Source organism: Bactrocera tryoni, unplaced genomic scaffold, assembly GCF_016617805.1.
Source record: "Bactrocera tryoni isolate S06 unplaced genomic scaffold, CSIRO_BtryS06_freeze2 scaffold_11, whole genome shotgun sequence".
Classification (NCBI taxonomy): domain Eukaryota; kingdom Metazoa; phylum Arthropoda; class Insecta; order Diptera; family Tephritidae; genus Bactrocera; species Bactrocera tryoni.
This window is the reverse complement of record NW_024395824.1, coordinates 12324057-12336706: the sequence shown is the minus strand read 5'-3', so window position 1 is coordinate 12336706 and position 12650 is coordinate 12324057. Positions and strand designations below refer to the sequence as shown.

At 41.7% G+C, this 12650-nt stretch overlaps 1 protein-coding gene across 1 annotated transcript in view; it reads right to left on the bottom strand.

Moving 5' to 3' along the window:
- Window positions 1–11918, bottom strand: part of LOC120779782 — a 30784-nt gene extending 18866 nt beyond the window's left edge. The window contains exons 1-2 of the mRNA XM_040112157.1: window positions 11347–11918; window positions 5452–8689 (exon numbers count right to left, since the gene is read on the bottom strand). Of these exons, the coding sequence (XP_039968091.1) occupies window positions 5452–8689; window positions 11347–11918 (3810 nt within the window). The remainder of the gene's footprint in view (window positions 1–5451; window positions 8690–11346) is intronic.
- Window positions 11919–12650: the final 732 nt, after the last annotated feature.

The window sequence follows — 12650 nt, the reverse complement described above, 5'->3', positions numbered from 1 at the left end:
GGGTTGGTAAATTAAGATCAGTCAAATCAGTAGACACACCAAAAACAGTAACATCATGCTTGGGTAAATGACTCATTGGGTTTTCGATAGTTGTTGATGTAGTTGCTTCATATTGCGGTGTAGAGGATGGTGGATTTACTTTTTGATTTGGAATGGTCACTTCACTTATTATTTTTTTTGAAATACCATAGTGGTTATTGCTTTAGTTCTCCTCACTTTCAGAGGTAATAAGAATGAAATGGTAATTTCAATTCTATTTCAAAATTTGCCCCTACCCAAAAGTTCGACCCAAATTTGGGGACATCAGAATTCGTTTCAAAGGTATGGTTCCTTCAGCAAAGTTTCTTATTTTGATCCCTAGAATATGATTTTCATAGAGCAATGGGCGATTTTTTTGCCTCCCCACAAATCGACCCGGCCTATACGTATATTATACGTGCTTTTCACGTAGATCGACTGGAAGTTGAAGCGGGGTGAGATGATTGAGTAAATAAGCTGTTGCACCTGCTAAAAATTTCTCAGTAGATCTAAGGCAACCTAATACCATTTTATCTTATTGGACTTTGACCATCAAAAGAGAATTTGGAAAAGTCACTGCCATAGTATAATAAGTTCTTTAAGTTAAGCTTTTTACGTGTACTAGATTAGCCTAAAAGTATACACCGAAATTGGTGAACGTTTCATCTGGTAGTTACCACATATTTATTTTTAGTAACTATTGACTAACTAACTCACCATTCCCTGCGAATAATCCCTTATACAATAAACATATAATATATAGCTGGATTATGCTTCGTACCCCGCCCCATGGAGAGAGTCAGGAAATACCAACAAGCCAACCGAAAAAATTGGTTTCAGAAATAGATAAATTCAAACGAAAATTGAAAGAATTAGAACAATTATGCGAACAATTAAAAAGTGAAAATCAAAAGCTTAAAGAACAAAATAATCGCCCACTTGTGCCTACATAATTATAGTCAATCACAATACGAAACTGATGAAGAAGAATTAGCTCTGGAAACAGACTGGATTTTAAAGAAAAATAAAAGGCCTAGTAAAAAGCGTAAAGCCGAAGCTTCACCAGAAGTGATCTTAAAAGAAAATACTTTTTCATCGAACGGGGAAAACCACTCAGTTAAAAAGTAAGTACCGCGGCCTCCACCTATTGTGATTTCAAATATCTCTAATTAAAAGAACTAAATTACCTAATTAAAGATAATACCAAAAGTTCATTTGTATTAAAACTATTAAATAACGACATTCATAAAATAAGCGTTAGATCAAGTGATGGCTATAGATCAGTGACAAAAATGTTGTCTGCGTCTGGAGCTTCATGGTATTCCTTTGAAGACAAGCAAACGCGCCCAATAAAGGCTATGGTTAAAAATCTCCACCATTCGTGTAGCATTACTGATATTATCGCCGATTTAAAAGAACAAGGTTTAAATGTTATGAACGTCGTAAATAAACTCAAGTGGAAAACACGAGAACCTTTAAACATGTTTTTAGCTACTTTTGATTTTAATGAAGACATCAAGAAAATTTATGAAAGCAAACACATTCTTCACACCGTTGTTCTCATCGAGCCTATTAGGAATTCTAAACTTATTCCACAATGTAAAAATTGTCAGGCATTTGGACACATCAAGAACTTCTGTAGCAAAATGTCAAAGTGGGTTAAATGCGGTGGTAAGCCCAAAACCATCGAGTGCCAAAAACAAAACTCGGAAAAACCAAAATGCTGTAACTGTGGCGAAAGCCATCCGGCAAACTACAGAGGATGCATTGTTGCCAAGGAGCTTCAAAGCATTCGTAACAAAGCCTTGAAGAAACAAGAAGTTTCTATAAATTTGCTCAGCACATCAAATAATCCACCGATTGGTAATTAAAGTACTGTCAACAAGCAGAATCGTGTACAGACGAGTAAGCTCACTTTTTCTGAAGTCCTGAAAAGCAACTCAAACGTGGTGAACGAAAAAAAAAACACAAAGATGACCGAAGTCCTACTAACTCAAATCCTTGAGATGTTCTTGTTGGTAAACAAGAAAAATTCAATATCGATCTGTGCAGCCATTTAGATAACCTCGAAAAAAATAAAAATAAAACAAAATCTAACGCATGAATTGTGCTCTCCGAGATATGACATGGAATGCAAATGGACTATTAAAGCACCAAGAAGAGCTTCCACTTATTTAACAAAAAGAGAAAATAGATATATGTCTAATATCTGAAACTCATTTTACGAGACAGAGCCATATAAATATCAGAAACTACGATATCTATCATACAATCCACCCAAATAATTGTGCGAGGGGAGGCACTGCTGTTATTGTTAAAAACAGCATTAAACATTATGAGGATAGAAAAATCTGTACGCATAATATTCAAACCACAACTATTACATTAAAAGCAATGAACCAACCCTTGTCAATTACTGCTATATATTGACCGCCGAGATACAAAATCCTCGTTGAAAAATATAAAGAACTTCTCAATATGCACCCACACAAATTTATTATGGGAGGCGACTTTAACGCTAAGCATGTTTACTGGGGATCTCTCCTAACGACAGCTAAAGGGCGAGACCTATTCTAGGCAGCTCAAGAAACCGGGTGTGAGTTTTTATCGACCGGAACACCAACTTACTGGCCAAGGGACACCAACAAAATACCAGATGTAATAGACTTCTTTATAACCAGGAAGATATGTATCTCGAAATTTCATAAAAATAGAAGGTGGGTTAGATTTAAGCTCTGATCACTCCCCATTATACCTAACACTAAGTGAAATAGTCATTAAAAGAGATCTTAGTTTGAAGCTATACAACAAAAATACGGACTGGACTTCGTTAAAACAAATACTTCAGACGACTAAAATAAAGTGTCCGAAAATCATAACAATTGAACAACTAGAGTCAAAGGTTTTTTTTTTTTTTTGCGGGGGAGGGGGTGGAAAATGCCTTCCGCATCATCGGTGCTATCGTCACAGCAGCGGTATGTGCCACTTGCAGGTCACTAAAAACCCCCCCTCCAAGGAACCGTCGCCCACCCTGGGACCGCGTTTGCATTACTTCAGGGTGGCGTTCCATTTTTCTCATTGAGAGATTTACATCTGCGCACCGTCCAGGTCCCGCTTTTCGCTGCGAAGCAAGATTGCTGCGAAATTCTTGATAATCTCCCAGTTTGCCTCACTCTCCAACATGACGCTGACTAAATTGTCCGCGTTTATTGGGCCAACCAGGTTTTCTACGGCGGTGCGTTCTTGTTGCCAACGCACACATTCAAAGAATGTGTATTCAGCGTCATCTTCTGTCGCATCGTTATATAGGCATGGCGGCTCTTCGACTTTTCCCATTCTGTGGAGGTACTTTTTGAAGTATATGTATGTCGTCGCGCAAGAATTTTTGCGCTCGAACGAATAGCGATGAAAAGCGAAATAGAAAAAAAAGCCGAATGCGTGTTGTTTTGTTCACGTTATAAAGGCGAATGTTATTTATTTAAGCAATTGTTACATCTAATGTATGACAGGATTGCAGAGTGCCAAAATTTACAAAAAGTAGTAGGTGATGCCACTTAATTATCAGGTGGCGCTCTGAGTGCTCTGAACATACTCCACCCGATGGCGAGTCATACCGCCAGCTAAATGATCATCGATGGGAAGAGCGCACAATTTAGAGATGGCTCGTTTGCAAATACCATTGGCCGTTTTAACTTCAGCTACACGAACTTTAGAATCGTTCCCCAGGAAGACCTTAGTGACTCTTCCAAGCAGCCATTTGAGTGGTGGCAATGCTTCATCCTTGATAAGGACAAGAGTTCCAATTGGGAGATATATCGCCATCGTGAGCGTTGTTGCAAAAGTGATAAATATTCGGAACTCCACCTCTTCCAAAAAGTCTGTTGCATGAATTGTATTCGCTGCCAGTTGCTCAGACGACTGGTGTTTATTGTTGAAAGATTTGGTTCCGTTATAGACGTTAGTGGTGCACCTATAAGGAAATGGCCTGGTGTGAGAACATCTAAATCATCGGGATTTTCTGTAATTGGACAAAGTGGTCGAGAGTTAATGACTGCTGAGATCTGACATACGAGTGTTCTAAGTTCATCAAAAGTGGGTACTGCAGAACCAACAATTCGCCAGAAATAGAATTTCGCTATTTTAATTGAGGCCTCCCAAAGACCTCCGAAATGAGGAGACCGAGGTGGAATAAACTTCCAGTCAATTCCTTCAACAAGACACTGACGATAAACTGCTTCAACATGTTGCTGCTTGAGAAATTGTTGCTGTAATTCTGCCATTTCATTTCTTGCTCCAACAAAGTTTGTTGCGTTATCAGACCAAATGACCTTTGGTTTTCCACGGGTACAATAAAAACGACGCAATGCTGCTAGAAAGGATTCAGTTGATAGATCCTTTACGACTTCCAAATGAACCGCCTTCGTTGTAAAACATATGAAGAGACTTATGTAACATTTCGTTGATGGTCTGCTTCTTATTTCAGATCGGTAGTGGAACGGTCCGCAATAGTCAACTCCGGTGATAAGAAAGGCTCGACTTTGACGGACGCGGTCTTCTGGTAAGTTTCCCATAATCTGTTCGCAAATCTTGGGTCGTAATCTGAAACATCGCACGCAGTTGCTTATTATGTGACTCACCACCTTTTTTCCTCCCAGGGGCCAATATTGTTGTCGTATTGCCGGCATGTAAATTCTGATGGTGAAAATGTGTTATAATAGATTCTGTTAGGGGATGTCCCTTGGGTAGAATGATTGGATGTCGTGAATGGTAATCCAAAAATGCTTTTTCTAAACGACCACCTACTCGAATAAGTCCAAATGAGTCTAAAAATGGTGACAAGGACGCCAATTTACTCGAAGTACTTATTGGCACAGACCTTTTAAGATCTTTGTATTCAGAAGAAAAATTTACTCTTTGCACCATGCGAAGTAAATACCAGGTTCCTTGTTGAATGTGTGTTGTATCGAGAATACCAGAATGGTCCTTTTTGATGAACATGTGGACGTAACCATATATGCGCTGCATTACTGTAAAGGAGTTTATATATTTACAATCAAGCGAAATATCAGTTACTGAAGTTGACGAAAGTAATGCATTTTTTCGCCGTTCAGGTAAATTTCTAACGCGAATACTACTTTTAGGCCAATTTGTTTCCAAATCAAGCAGAAATGGGGGTCCAAATTTGCAAAGTGAAGAGTTTGATAACTCTATGGGCGATGCACCTCTCGACAAGATGTCTGCAGGGTTCAGATGTGTTGGTACATACCGCCACTCCATGCCATTTGTTAAATGTTGTATACTTGTAATGCGATTGGCGACAAAAATATTACAACGTGTAGGCTCCTCCTTGATCCATGACAAAACCGTTGTGGAATCCGACCAGCAAAAGAACCGACAGTTAAATATTCGTAAATTGCATATAGACTGAATTACTTGAGCCAGAAGCGCAGCTGCACATAACTCTAGTTTAGGAACTGTGACCGTTTTTAATGGCGCAACCCTTGATTTTGAACAGAGCAACGTGGAATGTGCGTGTCCACCTAAACGAGATACTACGTAGATACAGGTGCCGTAAGCTGAGAGACTGGCATCACAAAAGGCATGTAATTCCAAGCTAGACTTTGGTAAGCCAACATATCGTGGAAAGGTCATATTTCCTATACTACTAAACTCATCGTAAATTTGAAGCCATGCTGTTTGATAAGTCATTGGTAGACTTTCATCCCAATCGATCTTCTCCACCCACAGTCGCTGAAGGAATATTTTTGCCTTGCACACTACGGGTCCAATTAATCCCAATGGATCATAAAGTTGAGCAATAATCGACAAAACTGAGCGCTTAGTAATTTTTCTATTGTTTTGGCGAGGAGTAAACGAAAATATGAAAATATCAGCCTCGGGATTCCATTGAAGTCCAAGCGTCTTTGTCAAAACACTTCCATCATCGAATTTGATTAATTTCTCCTTATCTGTATCCGGCACATTGCTAAGCACTTGTGGTTTATTTGAACACCACTTTCGAATTTTAAAATTTCCTTTACCTAACAGCTCAGAGGTTTGTTTCACTATTTCTTTTACTTCTTCAATGGTGTGCGCACCAGTGATTAAGTCGTCGACATAAAAATCGCGTTGAATTATTTTGGAGCCAATGGGGTATAAAACTGCTTCATCGACCGCAAGTTGATGCATGGTGCGAATAGCCAAAAATGGTGCAGACTTTGTCCCATAAGTAACCGTATCGAGTTTGAATATTTTTATGTCATCTTTTGGATCGTCCCTCCAAAGTATGCATTGCAAGTAATTATCAGGTGCGGTAACTCGAATGCACCGATACATTTTGCAAATGTCTCCTGTTAGGGCGACTGGATTTGCACGAAAACGAAGGAGAGTGTCGGCTAACTTTGGTTGAATGGTTGGACCTGCCATCAACGCATTGTTTAATGAATAACCAGTTGTAGTCTGTGCTGAGCCGTCGAATACGACTCTAAGCTTTGTTGTTGTGCTATCGTTTTTGAACACGCAATGATGTGGGATAAAATATGTGGGTAGCGATGGTATTGGCTTCGATACTGGAGACATGTGTTGAAGTTCGAGGTATTCCTTCATAAAAGATACGTATTGTAATTTTACTTCCTTATTACGTTCGAGACGCCTCTCAAGAGTTAGAAACCGTCGTAACGCTTGCTCGTAGGAATCACCAAGAAGGCTAATACTGGGCTTTAGAGGTAAGCGAACCGAATATTCGCCTGTCAGCAAACGACTGTAGTTTGCCTTAAAGTGATCTTCGCAATCGAGTTCCTCTCTTGTTGCCTTACTAATGGGCTCAAAGCTGTTGTCTATTTCCCAAAATGAACGCACCAGTTCATTGGTAGATGGCTGATCTGCATCACACTCAAGAGATGTTGTTACTGTTGTTGTAAACGATGATAGCTTTGGCGATGTGCTTTGGCCACCCGATACGATCCATCCAAAACGAGTTTTTTGGAGAATATAATTATTTTTTAAACGAATTTGACCAATGCAAAGCAAATCAAAAAATATGCTTGCACCTATGAGAAGATCCACACGTTGGGGCTTCTGAAACTCGGGATCAGCTAAGTTGATATTCGCTGGAATATCCCAATCATAGATTTCGAGTGGATAATTTGGCTGATAATCGGTGATTGTTGGAGTTACGGCAGATTCTAAATTGGCACTGAAGCTGTTATGTACAGAATGAATTGAAATGTTGACGCTAGAATTAACAATAAATTCCGAATCTCCGATACCGGAAACTGCTAACGATGATTTAGATTTTTTAATTTGTAATTGATTTGCTAATCTCGTCGTTATAAAGTTGATTTGTGAAGCAGAATCGAGGATCGCGCGACATGGTATTAGCGATCCGACACTGTTGCGAACGAAAACAATAGCAGTTGCAAGAAGCACACATTCAGTTGAACAAGAGCGTGACTGAGGTGAAGGTGAGCGACTTTTTGATGTCCTTGTGACGAGGACAGCTGGCTGTGATGGACCAGGTGTGGTTTCAGAAATACCAGTTGCGGCTGGGTGGACTTGAGTAAAATGCAGCAGGGTATGATGCTTCATGGAACAACAACGACATGTAGAAGATTTACATTGCTGCACCTGATGTCCTGGTTTGAGACAATTTATGCACAGATGTGCTCTTTTGGCTTCCTTCCACCTGTCACTTGGACTCAAACTTGCGAATAGTGGGCACGTGTACACAATATGGTCATGCTTTTGACAAATCGCACAACTTTTGGTGGAAGTCTTAGAAACAACAAACGCATTTTTACGATATTTTGTATTGCTCACCTGTGTGCTAGGTGTTTTTGTTACTATAGCATGAGTCACATTTTCTAATGTTTGACACCTCCTCTGCAAGAACGTAGTCATATCCGTCCACGTGGGTAACTCCTCAACTGGAATCTTTTCTTCCCACAATGCGTGTGTTTCGGGATCTAATTTCTGTGCAGCGATATACTGAAGCAAACAATCAGCTATTTGTTCGATCGTACCCAACGAATGCAAGGCTCGAACATGCGATACTAATTTGTCCACCAGCGAACACAACTCTCCTGATTTCTTGTCAGTGCTCACCCTCTGCAATCCGAATAGCTCTTGAATGTGTGCCTGAAAAATCAAACGTCGATTGCTAAATCTTTGACTAAGTAATTTCATAGCAATTGTGTAGTTTTCGTCACGCATTTCAAGTGATTGGATAGTATCCAGTGCTGCTCCCTTTAGGCATGAACGAAGATGCTGGAATTTTTCCAAGTTTGACAATTCTGTGTCATCGTGTACTATTGTTCGAAACATGCCAAAAAAATTCGGCCAATCAGTATACGCTCCTCCAAATGATGGTAGCTGCAACTGCGGCAGACGAGACTTTGGTTGTTTCATCACAATGACCAATGGCTGCTCCTGTAAAGGTTGATTTCTCGTAGATGACATTACTTGAGGATCCAACTTGCTTAACTCCCTCGTAAACGCTGCCTTAACTCTGATGAAAGTCGCAGCGAATTCATCGCGAGTGGAGGTTTCAAGCTCATCAGGGTTCTCTTCCTCCAATTGTGACTGCGTTAATTCGAATTGATGTTGAATACGATCGAGCTGTTCTGATCTGACTGACAGCTCTGCGTGATCCATGGAATTAAGTTCTTCCATACTAAGTGGTGTTGAATTTAGCTTGCGTAAAATGGCTTCACTTTTTCTTTTTAAGAACGACATTTTTTTTTTTGACTGCTCGAATGTTGCGAGATAACTGGTTGCACAGCAAACTGTTTATATTAATACGGTTTAAATGAAACTGTTTTACTAAATTAACAGTTGAAGTTCGTGATTTGTACACTGTATATTTTTGCACGGCAAAATAGGAAAAAAACCAACGAACGAACAACAAAACTATTAACCGCGATGAGTTAACTGTAGGATCTGGTGATCTGTACACGGTACTGCGAAAGGAGCAACAAAGTGTGCAAAATAACTAACTGCACGCGGTATCACGTCGGGGTCACCAACAAATGTATGTCGTCGCGCAAGAATTTTTGCGCTCGAACGAATAGCGATGAAAAGCGAAATAGAACAAAAAGCCGAATGCGTGTTGTTTTGTTCACGTTATAAAAGCGAATGTTATTTATTTAAGCAATTGTTACATCTAATGTATGACAGGATTGCAGAGTGCCAAAATTTACAAAAAGTAGTAGGTGATGCCACTTAATTATCAGGTGGCGCTCTGAGTGCTCTGAACAGTATACGTGGCCGGAAAATAACTGAGTTGTGTAAAAATCGACTTCTCCGAATTTACGGCTTGTCCATAAGTCTAGATTTTTGATTAGCCTGGCCGTCCATCTGCCGCGACTTTCATTCTCCCATCTTTGATGCCATGTTGTTATTGTATCTTTCCTTATTGGTTGAATTGCGCTCTTGTTGTTATTGGATGATTTCTTTAGCTCCCACAGCTTTTTCCTTTCATATGCTTGAAGGTCAATTGGGGCATTACCGCTTATAACTTGTATTGCATCGCCTGATACTGTCCGGTTCGCTGATGCAACTCTGAGGGCTGCGGTGCGGTGCACTCTGGCTATTACCTTACGCCGGTTTTCCTTTATAAGAGCGTCTGCCCAGATCTCGGCTCCGTATAGTAAGACGCTTATTGTCGTCGACATTAGGAGCTTTCTCTTTTCTTGGCTGGGGCCCCCTATGTTGGCCATTAATCGGCTCAGTTGAGAGGTGATCTTCGCTGCTTTTCCTACGGCGTGCTGGATTTGAACCCAGAAGGTTAGTCTGGGGTCCAGTCTTACGCCTAGGTAGTTTACTGCTCTCTGCGTCCTAAGAATATCCGTAGTTGGGTGCATGCTTATCTCGAGAGGTATGTGCTTGTTTGTTAGCAGCAGTAGCTCTGTTTTCTCCGTAGCGAGCTGGAGGTTGTGTGTGTCGAGCCATGTTTGCGTCCGTATCATAACCTGATTCAGCTTTCTTCGCGCTTCTTCACTGTCCCTTGCTGTGATTACTGCCGCAATGTCGTCCGCGTAGCCAATTAAATATGATTCGTCTGGCATTTCTAGTTTTAATATAGCGTCGTAGCTAATGTTCCATAAGTCTGGGCCTAGAATGGATCCTTGTGCTGCTCCTGACGTAACCGCTATCTGTCGTGACCCTTCTTTAGTTTCATACAGCAGTTTTCTGTTGCTAAGGTAGCTACGCACTACAGCCCTGAGGTAGTCGGGTATCTTGAAGCTTTTTTCGACAGCGTCAATCATGTCCACCCATCTAGCACTGTTGAAAGCGTTTCGGACATCTAGAGTCGCCAGTAATACCATTCTTTTATATTTATGCCATCTACGCTGCGCTGCTTCTACGCTTTCGACGACGCATTTTATGGCTCCTATTGTTGATCTGCCGGGTCTTAAAGCATGTTGGCTAGGGGACAATCCTCCAGCTTCGTTAATGGCCCCTTTGAGTCTGGGTTTTATTAGGCTTTCGTATAGCTTTCCCGCTGTATCAAGCATGCATAAAGGACGGTATGCTGATGGCGAATTGGGGTCTCCCTTTCCCTTACTGATTAACACTAGCCGTTGTTTCTTCCATGGTTCAGGAAATATTCCGGTTTCGAGGCAGGCGTTGTACATGTTCAGTAGTACTGCCGGGCGCTCTGCAGCGATTATTTTGAGGATTTCTGCTGGGATCCCGTCCGGGCCGGGTGATTTGTTGGCCTTGAGCTTGCCAGTGGCTAACTGCAGCTCTTCAAGGGTGAACAGGGGGATTTGCGGAGATCTTAGTGTTTGTTCTGGATCACTAGCCCTGCTTTAGTGTGTGGGGAATAGCGCGTTCACAGTGTGATCCATTTTGACAGCGGTTAAGTCAGGCGGCTTTGCTCGATCGCCGAGTTTCTTCATAACTACTTTATATCCGAGTCCCCAGGGGTTTCTGTTTATATCCTCGCGTAATTCCTCTCATTTTTTCTTTTTGCTGTCGTCGATGGCGTGCTTCAGCTCCTTTTTTGCTGCTTTGTATTGCTCGGCTTCTTCGGGTGCTCCTCTGCGCCTGGATCTCGTGTAGGATCTGCGAAGGCGGAGGCATGTGCGTCTGAGTTGGGCGATATTTTCAGTCCACCAGTAGACTGCTGCCTTATGTTTGCTGTGGGAAGCCTTGGGCATTGACTTTTTACAGGCTCTTGTTATATTAAACATTGTGTGCTCGACAATTTCTTTTGCATTATTTGGGGAGCTGCTAGATGGGTTTTGGTCGTCTATTGCAGAGATCAGTTTCGAAGTATTTAGCTTCGAAATGTTCCACTTCCGTGTTGCAGTCTTTTTCCTGTACTGGTTAGCGTTTGTTCCAGTATCGATAGTGAAGGAAATGTACTGGTGATCGCTACCAGTGTAGTCCTCCAGGACTTTCCATTTCTTTATTGAGCATGCCAAGCGTTCTGATGATAGAGTGATGTCTGGTGTAGTTTCCTCGCATCCCGGTCTTCTAAACGTGGTTGCATTTCCCGTGTTGGGTACTATTAGACTTAGACGCGCAGCCATTTCTAGGATGCGCTTTCCCCTCGAATCCGTATTTGGCATACCCCACTCTACGGCTTTGGAATTTAGGTCTCCGGCGATTATTAGTTGACCTTCTATAGACCTGGCTGTGTCCTCAATATTGTCGAGCTTTTCTTGGAATTCCTGTATGCTGTCGCTTGGCGTTAAGTAGCAGCTAATTACTGTAAAAAGGTCGCATTTGGCCCAGACAAAACCATTGCCGTTCCCTTTGTCTACACTGATGGCGGTCGAGCTGCTATCTTCCAGCCACGTACCTCTCTCTTTCTTTTTGTATTGCTCGCTTATGATGATTAGCTCGTAGGCGTTCTCCATCACCAGTGCGTCAGCAGCCTTGCATCTATGCATGTTGGCCTGTAAGATATTCATTTGTTTTGGTATTTTCTATATACCATATATTTTGCGGAACCAGGGATATGGTCAACTTTTTCGTGTTTAGCCTCCACGCAGAGGCAGTATGAGGGAGGTTTTGAGCACTCTTTCATTTTGTGACCTGGTTGGCCGCGTTTTATGCAAACACCTTCTCCTCTTCTATCGGGCCCTTTGCAGTCCCAGGTTAAATGCCCTGGTCCAAAGCAGCGAAAGCATCTTTTTGGGGTTTCTTTCAGTCGCAGCCTGCAGTTAACCCAGCCGATTTTTATGCGTGCCTGTCGCATCAGTGTGTCAGCCTTATCCTCGTCGAGCGTTATATATGCCCTGACCTGCTCTCTTAAGTTCGGTGCTGTTATGCTTATCGTCAAGTCTCCGATGGAGTCTTGTAGCACTTTTTTACAGCCTCTGATACTTCCTCCTTTGTTTAAAAGGAGTCGAGGTCTCTGATCTCTAATGTGGCTTTTGTCTTAAGGTCGGCCACAGTTGCGAATTCTCGGAGGGTCGTCTTGAGTGCCTCGCAGAAACTGGCTTTTGTGGATTGTCCCTTCTCCAGCTCCAGTAGTAGAGCCCCGGTTCTTGTTTTGCGGAGGCCTTTGATTTTTACCTCTGCTTCTCTTAGGCTTACCTTACTACGGATATTCTTGAGGACCTCGGCGTAGCTGTTTCCTTCTGCAGGCTTAATGATTGCGGCCTCCTATTGTCGTTTGG